Consider the following 23,828-nt stretch of genomic DNA (forward strand, 5'->3'; position numbering starts at 1 on the left):
GTGGTGGCAACAGTGGCATTGGGCTCCGCATCAATGATCTGCTTCCCTTTGCCATTCCCCTTGTCGGGTTCTGACTCAGGGTCGAAACATGCATCTGATTCTGAAGCCTTCAACTCAGCCACCAACGACTGCTTGGTCCGACACTCACTTTTGTTGTGAGTGGGGCTCTTATGGAACTTAGAACACTTTCCTGTGTCCTTCTTCGACTTCGTGGTGTTTCTCTTTTCTTATGGCTTCGACGGGTTGTCTTGGGTTTCCCCATCTTGGCTTTGCCCTTGGTTCTGCGATTTGGGGAAGCCTTTCCCTTGCTTCGAATTCGCAGATCCTAAGTTTTGCTTCTTTTGTTTGAAATTCTGCTCAATTTTGACAGTGTATCAGTACGTCGTGCCGAGTGAGGAGATGCTCAAGAACTCCATCTCTTCCTAGATGTATTTGTGTAGGCAGTCGCAGTATTTGAGTACCAAATGTAGCTCAGAGTCCTCGATACCTAACTGTGTAGGAAGGGTATGAAAAATGTTGTGAACTCTGGCATATCTTGGTCCCTTCCCTGTTGCAGTGTGGTCCACTTTATGTATTTGTCCTCATAGTTTTTGACAGGGTAGTACTGCTCCTTGATGGCATCCCGGAATGAATTTCAAGTGGGTGCGGCTGAAAATAGTAAGCCCGTAATTTCATCCTTCTGATCGCAGTAGGTTTCCCACCAGTCCTTGACATGGGGGGTTGCTTTGAGAAGAGCGAAAATAATATTTTCGCGACTGGAAAAATCATGAACAGAAAAATACCCTTCTAATAGATTTAACCATTTATCTATGGCATCTACATCTATTTGACCCTCGAATATGGGGATTTCAAAATTAACTTTTACCTTGAAAGGTGTGGCGTTTCCAGAGTAGTTGTTGGAAGTCGATGCGTCGCCTCTGGGTAGTCGCTGAAGGATCTGGGCAAAGTTGTCCATCATCATGTTCATTTTTTGCTCAAGGGCTTCTTCGAGCAAGATTTTGATAGGACCTCCTGCCCCCTCGTCTTTCTTCTCATCTACCATGGGAGCCATCAGGATTTGCGAGGCTGCTCTTGCAAAGGTTCGACCAGTTCAAGCCCTAATTCCTTATATCCCGACCTCATTGGGGACATGCAAATAAAAACACAGAAAAAGCAGACCGCTTTGATACCACTGATCCAGATTTAAACATGAATGCAACAAATTATAGATATAACCATAAACACAGAGATGCAACAGAGGTAATACTTCATTTCATTAATTTAAAATACTGAAATATGCTTACAAATAGAAATGGAAATAAACCAGCTAGGGCGATGGTAGCTTATCTTTGAGAAGAGATTTGGCGGCTACATGCCTCTGAATTGTGTTACAATGAGGCTCGAAGGCCTATTTATTTTTGAGAAACAATGGAAAAACATCCAAAAACCTAACCCTAGAAGATGAAACGCCAAACAGTGGGCCCTGTTTGGGTAAATTGGTACATCAACTTCTTGGGGTCGTAACTTTGGCATACGATCTTTGTTTGACGCGTACAATAGCTCGTTACAAAGATCTATCTGAGCACTACAACTTTTGGAAGAGAAACATTAGTCCATGGACCCATGTTTCTCTCAAATTTCCCAAAAAACGTCGTTCAGGGCCTCAAAACAGCTTCGAAGGTTTAGGACCCGAAAAACTGCTAAAAATAGTAAATTGTGCTACAATTAAAGACACTGAAAAAATAAAAGAGACAGCTGTGGGGGTCCAAGTGGGATTGGTGGGTGGCCATCAACATCCACTTTGATCATAATATCAAGGCCTTCATAAGTGACAACGGTGGATAATATGTCTCTCAAGAGTTTAAGGACTTCTGTGCAACGAAAGGAATTAAACGAGAGTTGATGGCACCTCATAACACATAGCAGAACGGGGTGGCTGAGAGGAGGAATAGAACTATTGTAGGGGTAGCACAGGCAATGTTGCATGACCAAGGCCTACCACTTCACTTATGGGTTGAGGCATGCAACACAACGATCTATTTGCAGAATAGAAACCCGCATCGCATACTTGGGATGAAGACACCATAGGAAGCTTTCTCTGGTAAGAGACCAGATGTGGGTCACTTCAGGATCTTTGGCTCATCAGTATATTGCCGTGGGACAAAGGATGCATGGAAGAAGCTTGAGCTGACAACAGAGTTGGGGATACTTGTGGGGTACACTGATACACCTCACAACTATCGGGTGTACTTGCCTACCAGTCGGAGGACAATGGTTCGCAGAGATCTCAAGTTTGATGAGCAGAAGGCCATGCGAGTTTCCCTTGAGAGAGAACTCCAACTACAGGCTATGGAGGAACTGTTGGTTCCTAAGGAGGAGGAACCTCAGATTGATGTAGAGCAGCTGCATGCAGAGGTTCTAGGAGTGGAGACATCCACTCAAGCAAAGTCTTCCAGAGATGGACGAAAACGCATAAGAGAAGCTGACAGATTGTTGGAGGATGCGAGAGAGAATGTGGGAGCACCATCTTCTCAGCGCAGACAGAGGAGGTCACCTGAGAGGTACACTGGATACATGGCTCTTGCAAGGATTCGTAAGTGTATCTTCTTGGGGTATTCAAATACCTCCAAAGCATACCATCTCTATGACGAAGTTAATAAAAAGTTTGTTGTATCTAGAGATGTAATCTTTCTTGAATCTTCCAAAGATGACAATGTTGTTGAGCGACATCTTGATCGCTTGGATAGATTCGGACATGAAAAATCACTTCAAGAATTTGATAATCAGATTCCACATCTGAAGCACTCTCTCCCCCACATGAAACTCCAACCACTGATGATACTTTGACTGATGTGATTGACAGAATTGGGAGAATCAATCTTGATTCAATCCCAACTCAATTAACTGAGAACCCTGGACCATCTCAGAAAGGCCCCCCAAAGTGGCTGACAAAGACACTTGAAAGTGTTCATCCTGATGTGGTTGGAAAGACAGGAACAAGAAATTCAACCATGCAAAATGGAGGTGAGGTAGATGATTCTGATTCACCTATTGATATGGATGCTTCTTATGACTATGAACTGAAATTGTCTACAGATTTTGAACCAAATTCCTTCAAAGAAGCCGCTTCTCATGATGAATGGAAAGAAGTGATTAAAAAGGAGTATGATGTCTTGATAAAGAATGGAACTTGGAATCTGGTTGATCCTCCATTGGGAACCAAACCAATTGGCTACAAGTGGGTCTACAAGAACAAGTATAAAGCTTATGGCTCACTTGACAAGCAAAAAGCCAGGCTTGTAGCAAAAGGTTTTGCACAGAAGGAAGGGTTGCTTATGAGGAGACTTTTTCCCTCACAACTAAATGGGCTACCATTCGGAAACTCTTTTCCCTAGTAGCTCAGAACCATTGGAAAGTCCATCAAATGGATGTAAAAAATGATTTCTTGAATGGAGATTTGAAAGAGAATGTTTTTATGTCCCAGCATGAAGGATTTGTTGTTAAGGGACATGAACATAAAGTATGAAAACTCGTGAAATCCTTGTATGGCCTCAAGCAAGCACCGCGAGCGTGGTATGAAAAGTTAACTGAGCATCTTCTGAAACTCAACTTCAAACATTATGATCTTAATGATGCAGCTTTGTTTGTCTAGAAAGTTGGAAAAACAGTTGTATATCTTGTGGTATATGTAGATGATCTTTTGATGACAGGGAATAATGAGAGCTACATTGCATCCATAACGAAGGAATTGAGGAAAGGTTTTGAAATGTTTGAATTGGGCTATGTTCACTACTATCTTGGTATTGAAGTAACTCAACATCTGAAATATATATTCCTCTCTCAAAAGAAGTACATTGGAGATCTGTTAAACAGGTTTGGCATGGCTGAGTGCAATCCTTTGACTACTCCAATGGAACATAACTTAAAGCTCACATCCATTGAAGGAAAAGAATTTGAGGATGCAACAAGGTATAGACAACTTGTAGGAAGTCTCAACTACCTGACTACTACCAGATGAGATATTTCATTTTCTATTGGAATCCTCTCCAGGTTTATGAAAAATCCTTGTGAGGGACATTGGTCTACTGCAAAAAGAGTTCTAAAGTACTTGAAGGGAACCCAAGATTTTGGACTCAAGTATACACAAGTGGGTGACTTCAGCTTGATTGGATACTCTGATTCAGACTTCAATGGAGACAAAGAAAATGGGGTATCTACTTCAATTTATGCTATGAGTCGTGGATCAGGAGTTGTCTCCTAGAGATCACGCAGACAATCAGTTCCAGCAGATTCCACAACAGAGGCAAAATATGTGGCAACAGTTGAGGCAACAAAAGAAATTGTGTGGCTTAGGAAAATTCTAGAAAATTTGCAGGTAAAACAAGTACATTCAACTCCACTCACAATTGATAACACCTCTGCAATAAAGTTGGCCAAGAACCCAAAGTTCCATGATCGAACAAATCACATCAATACAAAATACCATCTGATTCGACATCATGTTGAGGCTAAGACAATGCATCTGCACCATTGTTCCACTAATGAGAAAATTGCAGATATCTTCACCAAAGCACTTGGAAGAGAAAAGTTTGTAAGATCCAAAATGATTCCTAGACTCACCAACATCCCTTTAGATTAAGGGTGGGATTGTTGACACCTAATCGTTGGGATTGGGTGAACATTTGTAAATAATGTAAATAGTAAATAATGGAGAATAGGAAAATGAAGAGACACTAGAGGTGAAGCCCAGGAGTCTCTCCCTCCTTGTATATAACCATGAGAAGTCTTAATGAAGAAACATAATTTGCATTGAGGAGTTACCTCCTTGCCTGACAACAACTTTGCACTACATTGGGACATAGTGGGTATTATAAGAAACTCATAAAGGGCTATGCGCAGATCATTGCGCCTATGGAGAAATTGTTAAAGAAGGATGTAACTTTTCAGTGGAATGAAGAGTGTCAAAAGAGCCTTGACATATTGAAAGAAAAAATGGTAGTTGCACCTATATAAGTGTTCCTTTATTGGAATAAGGAATTCCGTGTCCATGTGGATGCCTCTTGTATAGCTTTGGGAGTAGTATTGGCACAACCTAGTGTAGGAGAAATTGATCATCCTACAGATTTTGCAAGTAGAAGGGAGAAATTGATCATCCTATAGATTTTGCAAGTAGAAGGTTATCTAAAGCAAAAAAATTTACACCACTACAGAAAGGGAAAGTTTGGCCATGGTGTATGCTTTGTATAAATTTAGACACTATTTGTTGGGACCACACTTTAAAATGTTTACAGATCATTCTACACTGAAGTACTTGGTTAATAGGCCTGCCTTAAGAGGAAAAATTTGCAAATGGTTATTGTTATTCCAAGAATCTGACTTTGAAATCATTGTTAAACCAGGAAGACTAAATGCAGGACTTGATCATCTATCAAGATAGGAAACAGGGGAAGAACCAACCAGCATAGAGGATAATATCCCCACTGCGCAATTATTTGCAAACAAGGTTGTAGTTGACCATTTTGCATAAATCATTCAGTTTTTGAACACATGGATGGCTCCTTTAGAGTATACTACGCAACAAAAGAAAGAATTAGTGGTTAAGGCAACTTATTTTTCATTAATAGTAGGATAGTTATATAAGTTGGGACTAGAAGAAATATTGTGCAGATATGTTCTTGAACATGCAAGATGGATGATTCTAGCAGAAGCTCATGGTAGTGTAACTAGTTAACACTATGCAGGAAAATCTACTGCACAAAATATTTTGAGAGCGGGATTATGGTGGCCCACACTACACAAAGATGCAAAGGAATATTGTAGAGCATGTTGTTATCGGGAAAAGTGTCCATTCAGATCTACTCTATCCCACTAAGGTGTGATAGCTACCTTAGAAACAAACAGAGAAAACTACTTTTGTATTCTTCTTTATGAACTATAAACAAAGAGGAATAGGATGAACCAACCTGTGTCTTGCGTTAGTCCTTTGATCCAATCTCTCTTCTCTTTAACAGCTCCCAGCTACTTGCTCCCTCACTTGCCCAGCTTCAACAAGTACCTGCAAGATCACAGAAGAAGGAAACTATACAAAGACATGGGTTTATATTCATAAATAACTTAGGATCAGATTTAAGTTAACCATACAAATGTAACAAGCATCAATGAAACACAAGCATGGAGAAGAAACTCAAATAGTTTTATTGAAATACAAGAATATCCAGGAGGAGTTACAACCGATGATTTCCTGACCCAGCATCAACCTCCCAGCAAAGAAATCCCTTCTTCAACCCCAACAAAGCATAGATCACCCAATTCTCTGATATGTATCTCAAAACCAACAACAATTCCTTACAATGTGCAAAATTCCAGCGTCTAGATCTCTGGGATGAGGGATCCATATATAGATGTATGCAAGGAGGATGAGTCAGCTCATGAATTGATTAGTGGCTTCTCTCTGTCAGTTCTTGCTTCCACTTGGAGACTGAGAGCCTCTTACTCATCCTTGGTCGAATTCAGTGAGGCAAGTGTCATTGGAGAAGATTCTGGAAGCTTCCATTGTCTCTCTACCTCGTGGAATGACTCTGCCACTTGTCATTTCCCGCTCAACGCACCCTGGTAGTGCATTTAGGTGCGTTGCAACGCACCTAGCTAGTGGACTTAGGTGCTATGCAACGCACCTGGCTAGTGGAGCAGCTGAAATGATCCTGATTTGACTTATTCTGAGCAGTTTCTGGTGGAGAACTTCTGGGAGAAGCTGTAATTTGTTGACCTTGTTCCTTTAGGAGTTAGAACAACACTTTTAGGGACTTAGGAGCCCTTGGTTTATGGACATTTCATGCTTAGAGCTGTAAGGCATAAAAATGTCTATAACAGTTGCCCCCTAAAGTATGAGGCCGTTTATCGGGTGAAATGCTTTATTAGGAGGATCTGAAGTTCTTTCAATGCTGGGAGGAGACCTATAATAAGATATAATACAATACATTATCTTCATACTGTTTTCATGATCTAGCTGAGGAGGGCATTCCCATGCTCAGCTTTATAAATTCATTTTCATGTACATAGGACAGACAATCGTCTGATGGTAGACTGATGATTCTGATAGAGCCATCATCCTTTTGGTAGGATGATTATCTGTGCTGCAATGCTATACATTTCAATGTCTTTATTTTCCTGAATATATATCGCAGCCCGGGTGGATGAAACTAGATCCGGGGTCTTCAATCTCGTCCGATCTTCACTCGAAGTACAAGTCGATCCATGTGAGAAATGTTTTGAAGTTGAACATGGAAAGACATCGCTTGATTACCAGTCAATGATGTAAACTGTTAACAAGCGCGAGAGGAATCACCGATAATGATAATGACCCTCAAGGTACTACAGTACAATTCACGTGGTGTGAATAAAGGACTTGGCGTCGAACACCACGCAAAATCTTTCGGTCGAAGGTCATTGATGTATACCTATCGCCGGAAGTGAGAAACTTGCCATTGAGGTATGCAAGCTTCAAAGTACTGAATGGGGTGTTCCTAGATAAACTTCTTGGATAATGAGCTGATGTCGACAAGAAGTGATCCGTCATAGGAGGGCCTTAATGAATCCCACATCAATGACACAGAACGGAGCAAATGATTTTGATGGAGGTGAAAACGATCTGATGATATATGGTTTAGGGTGGCGGTCATGAAAGAATGGAGTATAATGTATGGTAGTGGGTGGGACACAGGCGGCCTTTCTGGATGACTTCTCTTGAACATGTCGGCGACACTTATGTGATGGATTGGTAGCATTAACCCCAAATGTGGATGGTATGGCGAGACCATGGTGATGTGACCGGTGAATGAAACAACCCAACCCGACTCGGGCATGGAGTGGAAGTGTCATGTTCAAGAGCGACTTGCTACCAATAAAGATTCTTTGAGTTTTCTTCCCAATTTTTCCCCAGTCATTGCTGACCAGTATCTCTTTATTTTTTTCAAGCTTGAGGAGGATAACGTATGCTTGTTCTATAATTTTCCCTTCGGGAAAACCCATCGCTATGTTTTAACAAGCCTAGCGATAGTGAAACTCGTTCTCGTCTAAAGACAAGTTTGTCGCTATTAATCCTTTTAACGAGTCTAACGATAAAGATAACTCGGTCCTTTTCATTTTTAGAGAATCTGAAAAGGTACGTAAAGGTAACTCCAAAATTCCTTTTTCGTCATCTAATCCCTTAAGTCCGAAAAAGTATAAAACAATACAGAAGGGATGAATTTTCGATTAGCTTTAACGAGCCGAACAAAACAAGCGCTTGATCTTTTTGTGCAATAATCCCTCAGGTCCAAAAAGATTAAAATCTAGAGGAGGGATAGCACTTCCGGTCGCTTTAACGAGCTGGAAGGCCAAAACTCGGCAATCTTTTCATATTTTACGAGTCAGTTGAAAAGAGCTTAAAGAAGACTCGTCTTTTGAGGAACGAGTGATAAAATGGGTAGCAGCTGATTCCAGGTAAGGTTTGGAATTTTCCAATCACGGCAGTGTCACAAGGATGGCTAGTGAAATCACTCTTCGCAGCTGTTCCTCAAAATGGGTAAACAATCAAATGGAGGTGAATGATCGGCCAATGAAAAAGTGGAGGTGACGGGCAAACACGACCAAGGCTTTAATGGCTGAAGTGCTACATTCACGGTGGTTATTTACCGGGGGATAGTTCATTTTTTAACGAGCTTAAACGCGGGCGGAAACATTTTCTCGGTCCGGGTTTATTTTTTAACGAGCTTGAACCTCGCGGCAAACACTACTTGATTAATCCAGTCATATGGTAAGAATGTCTCATATAAAAACGGCAATCTTTCGAGTGTTGCCTCACATCCTTTCTTTATGCAAGTTAGGAAACAACCAATCCTACGAGTTTAAAGGGTTAGAGGTCCTATAAATTTAAAAAATAAATAGTCGCTCTTCGCTTGCATTCCAAAAGGTTTGCATGCCCCCAGGTATAAAACAGAGTTTCAAGGTTACCCCTCAATTTGCAGACAAAACATGTGTTCTATCAGGAGAGGCCTACCTCTTACAGGTTACCCAAAGATTGTTCTATTTACGGTGTAAACAAAACACTTCTTCAGCGATGTTGCTCGAAATAAACAAAGGTGAGTGACGATGCCCGCCAACTCACATAACTTTGACAAGAGAATCTTATTCTAGAATAACCCCTCTTCCACTGACGGACGGGGTACAGACTAGTCATATTCTCCCGCGGAAACCTACCCTATACCCGAAGTTTTCCTGCCGAAGTAGTCCAGGACGCATGCCCCCTGGGTTTCAGTCATATCCCTCCGAATTACTCGTGCTCATCGAGAGGACGGACTGGGGATTGAGACATTTCTTGCGTGAAAAGACCATTTAGGGATGGTATATGACTATTTTCTATGCGTGATCCGGGAAATGAAAGCTGGTCCATGAGCTTGACCACTCTTCCTTCGTGCGGAAAACACATTACTCTAAAGAGTGATGAGACAATGGCTCTCATGCAATAAATATAGTCTCGTCCAAGGAGTAGGTTATAATCCAAGGGTCCTTGAACTACCATGACGTTCATGCGAACTGTCTTCCTTCTCAATGTTATGGGCACATCGAGAAGGATCCCTAAAGGTCGACTGGTTCCTTTATCAAAGCCTGTCAGATTTCTCATCTCAAGCAAAAGCGATGGCGAACCAAGCGCTTTCCAAGCAGTAGAGGAAAGGATACTCACAAAAGCCCCCTCATCTATGATGGTACCAGCCATGACCATTCTATATATTTGAACGATAATTCGGAATGGTATGCTTGCTGGTAGGCGGGGTCTACCTAGTTGATTCCAGTCGAAGGAGACAACTAGGTTGCTTGGAGGTGGGACTGAATAGACGACCGGGTATGGCTCTGACGAACTTCCTTCCTGCGGTAAAGGAACAGGTAGATTGCCCCCATGTTTGTCGGAGTCTGTGTTTATGAAGAGAATTTGGACGGTGTCATCCTTGTTCTCTTCAGTGACTGTATCATCTGAAGATAAAACCTCTGAAGGCAAGACCGGGTCAACTGCCGCCTCGACCTTTTGACTTTCGTCTGGTATGGATTCAGTTGGTTTATCTTCAATGATAGGCGCTTCAGCCGACCACTTGAGCAGGCCAACTGGATTCTCAACTAGTGACCGACTCGGCAAGAGTTTTTATATCCAGGAGGAAGTCGTAATGGTGACACCGGACGATCATCCAAAAATCTTTTAGCTTCGTCTAAGAAGGGACAACGATGGAGGGCATGGTTGCCTTCGCACAGTTTACAAGGAAATCTAGCTTTCCCTTTTTGTCCTGGGGCTTCACTTTCACTAGTTGACAGTGTGCTTTCAACATGATCATCAGAGGTTGATGACATCGGATTGTGCAAACGAGGAGACCAGTCCCTTAGTATCCGGGGGATGCAAGGACAATCTCTGTGAAAGTGGTCTCCTTTGCAAATGACACATGGCGATTTAGGCCTGGTCGGTGCAGTGTGTGGATTTTCGTTAGACGACACTCGTTTTCCCCCATTCACCTTTGGCTCCTTCTTCTTTTTCTCTTTCTTCTTCTTTTACTTCTTCTCCTTAGGAACTTGGCTTTTAGCTTTACCAGTTCCATCAAGCGAAGAGGAAGGAGGAGAGGAAGAATTAGAGGAAGTAGAAGGCTGGTGGGCAACTCTGGACTCGTCTAATTGCTGATTCGATTGTTCAGGAATGGTGGTGTTCTGAACAACATTGGTTGAGAAGAGCCATACTGGCAAGCCAATTGTCAGTCCTGGAAGCGACAATGTGGCCATATGGGGCGCACCAACATCTCCCCAAGAGGAGAAGGGACTAGGATTTCCACCAAGGGGAATTCCTTGGTTGGTAGGCTCCATTTTCTCAACCCAAGATCAACGTAGGAAAAGGGTATGAATATTCCGTTTAAAATAAATTTTAACACGCTTTGACACAACTTGTTTTTTCAGTTTTTAAGAGTCGAGAAAAAACAAAAGATGACTCTAGTCTCCTTCGATTTTTAATGAGCCTGAAGTGACAAGTGCTCAGATGGACCTTTTCCGTTAAGGAGTCTGAAAAGGAACGAAAGGGACTGCTCTGGAGGTCTAGGTAGAGGGAGTACCAAACCAGTCACAAAACTGCAGAATACTTTTTACGGTACGGCAATCAATCTTCCCGAATGCTGTGTTCGGTGCATTGCGATCAGTAGGGCGGCCGACACGGCTTCCTATGGATAAAGGTTTTAAGCCTATAGGGGTCTCCCAATATATACCCGACGGTACGTGGGAGCACAAGTCCGTACTGGCACTTATCGTCTCAAAGTGGAGGAATCACCCAACCATCAGTGAGGACAACAGTTACCAGGCTTTACGACACCGGAATACGTCTCTAGCCTAGACCTCTAAATGTTGTGCGTTAAGTTCCAAAGCGTTGTTAAGTTCATTGGATTTATTTTAAGTTGATATTTCTTATGAAGTTTTCCTTTTGGGATCACCACGAGATGTAGATGTAATTCCTAAAATGCAATCTAAAGATGATAAACAAACTTTTATCTCTTTCCAGCAATGAAAATCCTAGCTACTAAGGGAAAAGAAAGACACAATCTTTTCGCAAAGAGCAAAGAGCACACTGTAAATGCACTTTTCCTAAATCAAGCCAAACAGACCGTCAATATGCAAATGCACATGCATGTGTTTTGTTTTTCACTTTCTTAATATTGATGCCTAAAAAGAAAGTTGTTGTACAAATTTGAATTTGCTTTCAAGTGACAAACACAAACAAGCTTCTTTTCGAAATCAAAAGGTAGAGATGATTACGACACTTTATGATTTTGAAATAAATACTCGTTTTGACACTAGAAAGTCACAAATTCAAGCCAAAGGCAAAAGTAAAAGCATAATCGACTATCAACAGCAAATAAACTTTCTCCTATGATCAAAATCGACACTTGCGACAGATCTAAATCAAAGGACGACAGTACGACTATTCTACTTTTGCAATGGAAAACTGTAAACGACGCAACAAACACATAAAAACATCTACAGTTTCTTTTGTACAACTGAGGCGTAATATCAGTAAAGAAAAGGGGTTTGAAACAGTGAAATACTGATCACAGGCTGCAAAAATCAGAGACAAAACTGGAAAAAAATGAAGCAAAGAACCTCAGCTGCACAAGGCTAGGCTGATCAGCGCACCTGTTACACAGAGAAACTGCATTGCAGCGCAGGTAGCCCTCTCGGGAAGTGCGTTGAAATGTAGAACCTCTTCACAGAGCCTGCACTGGGGCAGAAACGAGAATTCTATCCAGGTTCTGGGTCACGGTTTGCAGTTTAATCTATGGTTTTTGGCCGAATAAAAGCAATCAGTAATGCACAATCAGAGGTAGATCTAAGGGGGGTTCAAGAGCTATCACAAGGGTAATCAGTTAGTTTATGAGTCCGCTGTTCAAATCATAAACAGATCCAGTGAATGGATTGAAGCAGCAGATGTCTACTTTGCATTTGTAAATGGAAAATGCAGTTCGATTGCTACTTCTAAGTTTATGAAACAAACAACAAGAGAAACATAAACAAAATAACTAGACACGATCCCCAGCGGAGTCGCCATTTTGTTATCGGGAAAAGTGTCCATTCAGATCTACTCTATCCCACTAAGGTGTGACAGCTACCTTAGAAACAAACAGAGAAAACTACTTTTGTATTCTTCTTTATGAACTATAAATAAAGAGGAATAGGATGAACCAACCTATGTCTTGCGCTAGTCCTTTGATCCAATCTCTCTTCTCTTTGACAGCTCCCAGCTACTTGCTCCCTCACTTGTGTTAGGATATTCCGACACATAGGAAATAGTTAAGTTCAACTTGGTCTAGTATAGAGTTAGGTATAGAGTTAGGTAAAGTGTGTTTCTTTACCATTGTACATTTTGTAACTTACAATCCGACGGTCACGATATGTAGTGATCCGACGGTTCATTCTCTCCTCGGTATTACCGACACTTGATCCGTGGCTTGACACCCGATTGGTCCATGAGTTCTATTTAAAGCGCATGGAGGGTCATTGTTCGGGTAATCCGTGCATGAGAGAAGCTTATGTAAATATCATTCATTGATGACAAATGATACATGGGATCTTGTTCCTCTACCAAAGGGACGCAAATTTGTTAGATGTAAATGGGTTTACAGAACCAAGTATGGACAAGATGGGAAAGTTGATAAACATAAAGCTCGTCTCGTTGCTAAGGGCTTTTCACAGGTTGAAGGCATTGACTACACTGAAACCTTCTCCCCTGTTGCCAAAATGAACTCTATCCGCCTTGTTCTTTCCCTTGCTGCCTCTTTAAAATGGGAAGTCCATCAGATGGATGTTAAATCTGCCTTCTTGCATGGGGACTTGCAGGAAGAAATCTATATGGAACAACCCATTGGCTTCATACAAACAGACTCCAACCTTGTTTGTCGACTTAAGAAATCCCTTTATGGCCTCAAGCAAGCTCCTTGGGCTTGGTATGCCAAAATGGATAGCTTTCTTTTAGAATCTGGCTTTTCTAGGTGTCATTCTGACAATACTGTCTACACCAAGAAAGTGGGCAACTCTCTTATCATCCTTGTTCTTTATGTTGATGATCTTATTCTTACTGGTAGTGATCCCAACCTTATAAACCATGTGAAGTCCAGCCTTAAAAAGAAATTTGAAATGACAGACTTAGGACACTTACACTATTTTCTCGGTCTTCAAGTCTTGCAATCCAAGGAGGGTATTTTCCTTTCCCAGTCCAAGTATGCTTGTGATATTCTTCGTCATTTTCACATGGAAGACTGTAAGCCAGCCCCTTCTCCCTTTCAGTCTAGAGTCAAACTTTCAGTCTCTTGTACTTCTCCTGAAGTTGATGCTACCTTATACCGTCAACTTGTAGGAAAACTCTTGTATTTAACCCATACTCGTCCTGATCTTTCCTTTGTTGTTGGCCTTGTTGCTCGTTTTATGCAAAACCCCCGTGAAAGTCATTGGAAAGCAGCTAAAAGAATACTTCATTATGTTCGAGGTACAGTACAGTTTGGGATTCATTACAGTGCCACAACAGCTCCTCTGTTAGTTGGTTTCACTGATTCTGATTGGGCTGGTGACCCTGATGATCGGAAGTCTACTGCCGGTTATGTCTTCACTCTTGGTTCAGGACCTATTACATGGGCTTGTAAGAAATAGGCTGCCATTTCTCTTTCATCAGCAGAAGCAGAGTATCGTGGTGTCGTGGAAGCTAGTAAGGAAGCCTTGTGGCTTCGTCAGATCCTATCAGAGTTTGGCTTTGAGCAGCAACATCCAACCACACTTTGGTGTGATAATCAAAGTGCCATTCAGCTATGCAAAGATCCAGTCCAGCATCAGCGCAGCAAACACATTGAACTACACATGCACTTCATCAGAAAGCTCATTCATGACCATGTTCTTGAAGTGCAATATTGTTCAACAGATGATCAGGTTGCAGACATCTTCACAAAGGCTCTCACAGAGGCGAAGTTCACTAAACTTCGATATATGCTTGGAGTTCAGGAAGTTGTCACTAAGGGGGGATAGGCTCTAGTGCCTCCTTCCTTCTCCTATTGTGTCATATTTGTAAATCCTTCAATCCTATCCCAAGTTGTTCTTAAGGGGGGATGTTAGGATATTCCGACACATAGGAAATAGTTAAGTTCAACTTGGTCTAGTATAGAGTTAGGTATAGAGTTAGGTAAAGTGTGTTTCTTTACCGTTGTACATTTTGTAACTTACAATCTGACGGTCACGATATGTAGTGATCCGACGGTTCATTCTCTCCTCGGTATTACCGACACTTGATCCGTGGCTTGACACCCGATTGGTCCATGAGTTCTATTTAAAGCGCATGGAGGGTCATTGTTCGGGTAATCCGTGCATGAGAGAAGCTTATGTAAATTTTCATTCTTTGATTAATACATTGCCTGTAGTACCCACGTTGGGACAGGCCGTGGACTGTTTCCCTCTTTGAGGGTTTTAACCACGTCAAAAATACTGGTGTATTGATCTGTGATCTGGTTGTGAGCGGTGTCCTCTTGGTATTCTTTCTGAAGAACTTACCCTGTAAATTCCTACAACTTGCCCAGCTTCACCAAGTACCTGCAAGATCACAGAAGAAGGAAACTATACAAAGACATGGGTTTATATTCATAAATAACTTAGGATCAGATTTAAGTTAACCATACAAATGTAACAAGCATCAATGAAACACAAGCATGGAGAAGAAACTCAAATAGTTTTATTGATATACAAGAAGATCCAGGAGGAGTTACAACCGATGATTTCCTGACCCAGCATCAACCTCCCAACAAAGAAATCCCTTCTTCAACCCCAACAAAGCATAGATCACCCAATTCTCTGATATGTATCTCAAAACCAACAGCAATTCCTTACAATGTGCAAAATTCCAGCCTCTGGATCTCTGGGATGAGGGATCCATATATAGATGTATGCAAGGAGGATGAGTCAGCTCATGAATTGATTAGTGGCTTCTCTCTGTCAGTTCTTGCTTCCACTTGGAGACTGAGAGCCTCTTACTCATCCTTGGTCGAATTCAGTGAGGCAAGTGTCATTGGAGAAGATTCTGGAAGCTTCCATTGTCTCTCCACCTCGTGGAATGACTCTGCCACTTGTCATTTCCCGCTCAACGCACCCTGGTAGTGCATTTAGGTGCGTTGCAACGCACCTAGCTAGTGGACTTAGGTGCTATGCAACGCACCTGGCTAGTGGAGCAGCCGAAATGATCCTGATTTGACTTATTCTGAGCAGTTTCTGGTGGAGAACTTCTGGGAGAAGCTGTAATTTGTTGACCTTGTTCCTTTAGGAGTTAGAACAACACTTTTAGGGACTTAGGAGCCCTTGGTTTATGGACATTTCATGCTTAGAGTTGTAAGGCACAAAAATGTCTATAACACATGTGATATGTGTCAGAGAACAGGAAAACCTTCAAGAAGAGATGAGATGCCATTGGTACCAAAAGTTACATTGCAGGCCTTTGATAAGTGGGTTATTGATTTTATTGGACCCATCAAGCCTCTTAGAAAGAGGACTGGTGCAAGGTACATAATTATAGCAACTGATTACTTGACAAAATGGGCCGAAGCACAACCAGTAAGGGACTGTAGTGTAGAGACTACTGCGAAGTTTATTTTTGAGTATATATTGTCTAGATTTAGATGTCCAAATATTTTGATGAGTGACAAAGGTTCCCGCTTCCTGAATAAAACTATTGAAGCATTGACTGAGGAATTCCAAGTTTATCATCAAAAGAGTACCCCTTATCACCGTCAGGCCAATGGAACAGTAGAAGCATTTAATAAGATTTTGGAAAATGCACTAACTAAGGTATGCAATGTGAACATAGATAATTGAGACCTTAGAATCCCAACAGTTTTATGGGCTTATAGGAGCACATGTAAAAAGTTAACAGGTCAGACACCATTTAGGTTAGTTTATGGGCAAGAAGTTGTGATGCCCATGGAGTACATTGTCCCTCGCTTGAGGATTGCAACTTTTACAAATATGGCATAACTTGACATAATGAAGGAAAGAATGTCGTAGTTGATTTCTCTGGAAGAAGACAGATTTATAGCAGGATGCCATCAGCAGGTACCAAAAGCAAGGGAAAAAATTTGGCATGATAGACATATTAAGAAAAAGAAGTTCCTGGGTGGAGACCTTACTCTCCTCTATGACAATAAGTTTATGAAATTTTCACGAAAATTCAAGATGCATTGGTTGGGCCCCTACATTATCAAGCATATTACTGATGGAGGCGCAGTTCAATTAGAAAAGTTAAATAGAGAATTGATTAAGGGAAGAGTAAATGGTAGCAGGTTGAATCACCATTTTCATATGATCAATATGGAAATATCGCAAAACCAACAAGTATGACAATAAGAGCAGTAGAAGAAAATAGTTTGAGGTTTATCACAATAACGACTATTTGTAAATGACTACAGACTTATTATTCACATTTTCTATCATTCAACACTGTTACATTGTCACTTTGCATTCAAAAATTCTAGTTCATCATTTTTCGTCATTGTTATTAATAGTCTCTATCATCTCAACAAACTAAGGTAACTAAGAAAATTTAAAATTAAATTGACCAAATTGATCTTAAACATATTTAGCATATTTAAAATGATTAGAATAATTAGATGTTCAACAAATTTTGTGTGGCTGTGAATCACTGAAACCAACCTAGGTCCAACTTAACTATGGATATGTAGATCCATCTTAACCATGGATCTATCAAGCACCAAGAAAGACCAAATATCTCAAAGTGCAAACGTTTCCTCAGATTTTACTTTCAAAAATATATTTGCACCTCATAAGATTTAATCCTCTCAATATTTAATAAATCTGAAATCAAATTAATAAAAAATACACTTAAAAAACAAAATTATTAAATAATTAAACTAAATTTAAAACTATTATATAAAATTCAATCTTTTTAAACATTAACATCGTTAACGGCTTATATTTGTAACTAATTTTTTAATTTAATATTACGTGTATCCATTACAGATATCTTATCATATGAATCGTTAATTATATTAATGTAAAATGATTTTTAATTATTTATAATTCAGTAAAATGGACACATTTTTTTTAAACAATATTAATAAACATTAAGAATAATATTCTGACTAATTTTATATCGATTTAGAGATCGCGAGAGATACCCAAATCCCTGAGCAAAGTTTTAATCAAATTTTAAATCCTTAACTCTACACCGAAACACATGTTGTAAAAGATGATTGGTTAGAGTGTCATAAAGATGATTGGGCGATGGTAAGCGTGATTATTAATTCAAAGTGGCGTTTGAACTTTTTAATAATTTACATGATAAAAATATAATTACGGTAAAAGAATAAAATATTATTTGTCACTCTTGTAACAACGCTTCAGCTTCATTGACATTATTGGGTAAGAAAACTCGCGTTATTATAAAATTAAATAATATTTATAATATTTATTGATGATGATGATGATTAACGTCCATTGAGACCAAATAATGGTCTATCAGAGAAACATTATCTATTTTGATTTAAGATTTTATTCCTATGTTCAAAAAGCTTGGAGAGAAGCCTCCCGAGCTCACTATAATTTTGACATTGTAAAAGGCTAAGAAGGTAAATTACAAGTTAATATGAATGGTATGGAATCGTGAAAGATAAAAATATATTTTAAAATTTATAAAAAATATTTTTAATTTCTATTAATTTTCTCTATAAAATTCAGATAATTTTTAAAATAAAATATATTAATACAATAATTTTATTTATTTTTAAAAAATAAAAATAAATTTGTTTTCTAAAAAATATGAAAAATTAACTTAGGTTGCAAGTTTTTTTTCCTATAATAAATAAATTGTAATAATAATTATTCTTTACTAAAAATTAATACACGTAAAGTTATCATAAATTAACATATTATTATCGTAATCAAATAATAAAAAACTCTCTACCCCTCATGAATTTTAACCAAAAAAAATTTGCGTCAACTAATTAAATAAATTGAAACTCTATTAAACGTAAACATGCAATTCCTATGTGATCTGATTTTATTTTAAAAATTTTAATTTTAGAATTTTAAATTAAAAATTTTAATTTTAGAATTTTAAAATAAATAAATAAAAAATATGGAATAGTTTTAATTATCAAACTTATCACTTCTAATTTTTTAGTTTTAGATTAAAGAAATTATTTAATAAAATATAATATATTTTTCATTTCAAACTTTTTTACAAACAAATTCCTTAGGATAAGATATATAATAGCGAATGCGGATGCGTGTTATGCAAAGCAGAGGAGGAATCAAATTATCATTTGTTCTTCAAATGCACGGTCTCCCAACAAATCTGGTATGAATTAGCTTCTTATTTTTCTTTTCCTCACCTCAATTTCATTTCTGTTAATGCAGCTTTTGCCTGGTGGGGAAGACAAGAAGCTTCTAAGCGCCCAATCCTTCCCATCACATTATGGTGTCTTTGGAAGTGGAGAAATGCAAAAATCTTTGAGGATTCAAACAGCTCCTTCAAATATGTTCTGTCTTCTTTCTCAGCTCTCTATCTTTCCATCCGAAGATAGGTCGAAGGCTGCAGTATGTATGACGTTCAAGTTTCGTTTTTGTGCCATGGATTGATCTCTGCCTGCTTTAGGGGGCTTCCATTCGGATGCTATGGGATCCCCTCTCTGTACATGTGGTTTCTTTTGGTCTTTTGTCATCTGAAGCACATTTTGGCAATGTTGGTGCTAATGGTTTTCATCTTGTGATCCTATGTGGTGATCCATGTTTTTATTGTATGCCCCTCAGCTATTTGTCTTCTTATATTTGTTCTCAGATGTGGTCTCTTTTCATGAGATCCATTCCTCCTTCTGTTCTCACAGAATATGTTGTATATATTGCCTCAATATAATATATCGCTTTTCTTTCCAAAAAAAAAAAAATCCAATAAAACATATTATAATAATAATGAATGTGATATAAATAATAACAACATTTTGAAGAAATTGTCGAAATTATTAACATTAATGTGGTGAGAATATTAAATCACATTGTTGTCATAAATTTAAATTTTAATATTAATTTATTATAAGGTAAAGTAATTTTAAAATAATTTCTGAAATTATAAATTAATGAAATGATTTATAAATCATTTCCATTTTGATAATTTGGTTTTTTATATTTTAAATTATATTAATAAAAATTAAATAAATAATTATAGCTTTGAAAACTTTCTTATACATAAGAGTTGTTATATATGAGAGAAATTAATGATAATAAAAAAGTTAAACACAATTTTTTTTTAAATATGGATAACTGAGTTGTTTTTAGATTAATGTGCCACCATAATTCTTTGTTGTACGGACAAACGGATTTTTGAGTCATACCACAATGTCTAGGTTTGAGGAATTGAAGTTGAAGGCGGCAGATTCACTTTCAAAATAACGCACGTGAGAATAAGATTGGGAATTAAAAAATCTGACCCAAACTATGGAATTTTGCACATTCTTTCATTGGTAAGAATGACGTCATTGCAAAGAAAAAGTAAAGTTGTGTTGACATCTATGATCTGTGGTGTGACATCGCTTTCAAAGGAAAGGTCAAGATGACGTGACATCTACTGAGGTTTAGGTACCAAGTTGCAGGTACATGAATGGTTGAAATTTATTGAGTTGTTTTTAGTTTGATTTTTTGAAAGTTTTTTTTTTTTTGAATTTTTTAGTTTTAATTATTTTAAAATTTGGTAGGAATTTATTGAAATTATAAGTTTGACTGGTAATCCCTATACAATAGAAGAGGTTTGGGATTTTTTAGGGCGTTGAATCTATATAGACGATAAAAAAAAAATCAGTGTAAATAACATAAATCAAGATTTCACCACAAATTTTTTAGCCAAGGCACCAGAAACTCCAAAAATTCACACTCAAAACAACTCCGAAATTTATTATTAAATTTATATATATATTTGATGTTAAAACAATGCGTGCTCTAATCAATTTTAAATTTAGATCAAGATTTTTAATAATGCTAAATTATTTTCATCTTAAAATAAATTAATAAAATTAAAAATTCTTGCTCAAATTCGAAAAAAAACTATCAAATTTTAGCAATTTTTAACGGGCCAAATTGATGCCTCCGTATGCCAACGGTCCTCATTTAATTTTTTAATATCTAAATAATATTCGATGGGAAATACATTCCAATAGAGGCGATTTTTCCGTTTTTCGCTATAGATTTTTTCTCCAGTTTATTCGAAAGTTGAATAGAGATTTATAAAATTATAATTATACGTTTATAGAGTTTATATTATTTTATTATTTATTTTTTAAAAATGTTATGTTTCTCATTTAAAATTATAATTTAATATTTTAAATAATTTTTTAAAATTTGTTTAAGTAGTTATATATAATTTAATATTTTAAATAATTTTTTAATTTTTAAAAATTTGTTTAAGTAATTATATATAATTTTGGGTATTTTTATTAAATAAAAGATTTTGGAAGTATTTTGAAATTTGATAAATGGAAACAAGGTGAAATAGTCCATTTCACTTTTATGAATAAATTTAAAAATATAATAAATTTTACTTTTATTAATCAAATTTTAATCCATTATGGAATTAGAATAAACAAACAACTCTACCTTTATTTTAAAATATTCGTGAAATCTACACCAAAATTATAATAAACTCATAATTTCATCTTTATTTTAAAATATTCGTGAAATCTACACGAAAATTATAATAAACTCATAATTTCATCTTTATTTTTTTTTTCAAAAGGTGGAAAAACCTATCAAACTCAGTTTGTCAAACCAACAGTGAGGACAGCCATCTCTGGCTGCTATCCGCGAATGTCAGTTGACACATCACTGTTATCAAGGAAAACCACGCCACCTGAAATAACCCGCTGGTGGTCCGTAAGGGAGCAGGCTTTCACTCCTGCCAGATGCCTCTGGGTCTTGGGCCGTTAACCTGTTTCCTTACTTTACCTTTATTTTAAAATATTCGTGAAATCTACACCAAAATTATAATAAACTCATAATTTCATTTTTATTTTATTTTTAGTATGTGATTATTTACTCTTTATCCTTTAAAATGGAAGGTGGAAGAATTGTCTGGATGGTCAAAAGTAGTCAGAATCCGGGCAAAAAATTTCAAAAAATCTTATAGATACAGTGTTTGAATCGTGTTTTTGATGGTGGAAATAGATTCAGTACCATCAAAAATGTCTAGGACACTTAAAATTTTGAAATTTAACAATTATAACTTGGATTTACAAAAATCCTTGCTGAATTTTTTCTAAATATAACCAAAATTTCTATAACTTTCTTAGCAACTCCTACACCTCGTTAGACTAGTCACTTTAAAATTACGACTTTCATGTAAAAATGGAATTTGACGATCAAATTACCAGTCACGGAGTGATTTGCCGTCAAATAAGACACTATTTTTCATAACCAGCAACAATTTTTGTTAAAATGAATTGAACCGTTGTTAAAGTTATCTAAACCGACGGGTAATTTCGATTTGAAATTCCTAAGTTCCATGAAATTTCAGGGTGAAGAGTGGATTAATGGCTGTGACGTGCTCCGTTGGACAAATACGCGAAGACCGGGTCTTATACGCTGTACGTACATTGATCTACCACACATAACGTATAATAGATGCCGCTTCTGTTGACCGATTTTGCGAATATTTTGTCTTGACTGCGGGGACCATTGCGACCTCGCGTGAACTGTATTTAAGCAAAGGACTCGGTCTTCAGTTCAGGCAGGGAGAATTCGGTTCGGTTTACAGCAACTGAATAACCATGTCTTCGGATTTTCAAAGCTCGGGCTTTGCACGCAATTCGGCGGAGATTTATCCTGTAGATTCCAGCGCTGATCCCGGTCTTATTAAGCGCTGTTTTTCTGAAGAGCTGAACTCATTTCGCTTGAACGAAAACGAGAACTCTCTTATTCGCTGCTTTTCTGAAGAACTGAATTCGTTTTGTATGAGCGAGAACGAGTCTGCAGCCGTCAGCCATGGCTGGCACCCGACGCCCAGCAGTAATACTCAGAGCACTACGGCCGAGGGAAAACAGGTCCAGAGATCGAAACCCACTAAGAAATTACAAGCGAAGGTCTCGGGTGAAAAACATTTCAGAGGAGTGAGGAAGCGGCCGTGGGGGAAATACGCGGCGGAGATAAGGGACTCGACGAGGCACGGGGTCCGGGTTTGGTTGGGAACTTTTGAAACGGGCGAGGAGGCGGCCATGGCTTACGATCAGGCCGCCTTAGCCATGAGGGGCTCCAACGCCATTCTCAACTTCCCAGTTGAAGTCGTTCGCAGCTCCTTGAATAACTGCCCGGTTTTTCCAGTTTCAAGCCTCAAATTCTCCGGCGGCTTTTCTGAGATCTCTTCAGATGCAACCACCTCCATTACTCAGCTTTCCGACTGCAAAAACCGGATCCAACAACTCGACGAATTCCACACCAGCACAGCTTCCTCTCCGGCGCTGCAAACGGACGTCTTCGTTCGGCTTGATTCATGCACAAGAGGACGGCGGCCGGCCCTTTATCCGGCAGAAAATTTAAGTACAGATATGTACGACGAAAGTCAAAACACTGATAAATCTGGCGAAGTATTAGTGATGGCTGAGTCAAAGCATGATGAAACGCAGTCGGTATTGGAGTTGGAGACTCTCAGTGTGGATTACTTAGAGAAGCTTCTCCTTTCCACGCAAGAAGAAGCAGCTGCTGCTTCCCTATCTGAATTCTGATATTTGTGTGGAAATCTGCTATCCACGCCAGAAGAATTTTGATATTTGTGCGTTAAATTCATTTTAATTATGAATAAAGAAATTAAATATAAAATCTTTTGGCTGTAAATTTTAGTTATTAAACATGTTTTTATTTCATTTGTAGTTTGTCTTTAAAGATAGGATAATTATATTTGTATTCTTATGATATAAAAATATCAAGAAATTAAATATAAATCTTTTGGCCGTAAACTTTTAGCTATTAAACATGATTTTATTTCATTTATAGTTTGTCTATAAAGATAGGATAACTATATTTGTATTATTATAATATAAAAATATCAAGAAATTAAATATAGAATCTTTTGGCCGTAAACTTTTAGTTATTAAACATTATTTTATTTCATTTGTAGTTTATGTTTAAAGATAGGATAATTATATTTGTATTATTATAATATGTTTATGTAATATAATAATTATGATATTTTTATTGTGTATCTCTGGCCTCTCTCTTGAACGGTTGGCTTGGCTTACATGTCATGTTCTTTGCCGGCAAGCAACCTCTCT

At 38.2% G+C, this 23,828-nt stretch overlaps 1 protein-coding gene across 1 annotated transcript; it reads left to right on the plus strand.

The window, feature by feature from the left end:
* The first annotated feature begins 22,280 nt into the window (after positions 1-22,280).
* On the plus strand, positions 22,281-23,326 carry LOC149147657 (uncharacterized). Its single transcript, XM_089445223.1, has one exon. It carries the CDS (start codon positions 22,332-22,334, stop codon positions 23,280-23,282), a length of 951 nt encoding a protein of 316 aa, XP_089301349.1. The 5' UTR covers positions 22,281-22,331; the 3' UTR covers positions 23,283-23,326.
* Positions 23,327-23,828: the final 502 nt, after the last annotated feature.

The sequence above is a fragment of the Pinus tabuliformis genome, chromosome 9 (assembly GCF_031772625.1).
Source record: "Pinus tabuliformis cultivar Carrire ecotype Pingquan chromosome 9, CPIR1, whole genome shotgun sequence".
NCBI lineage: Eukaryota > Viridiplantae > Streptophyta > Pinopsida > Pinales > Pinaceae > Pinus > Pinus tabuliformis.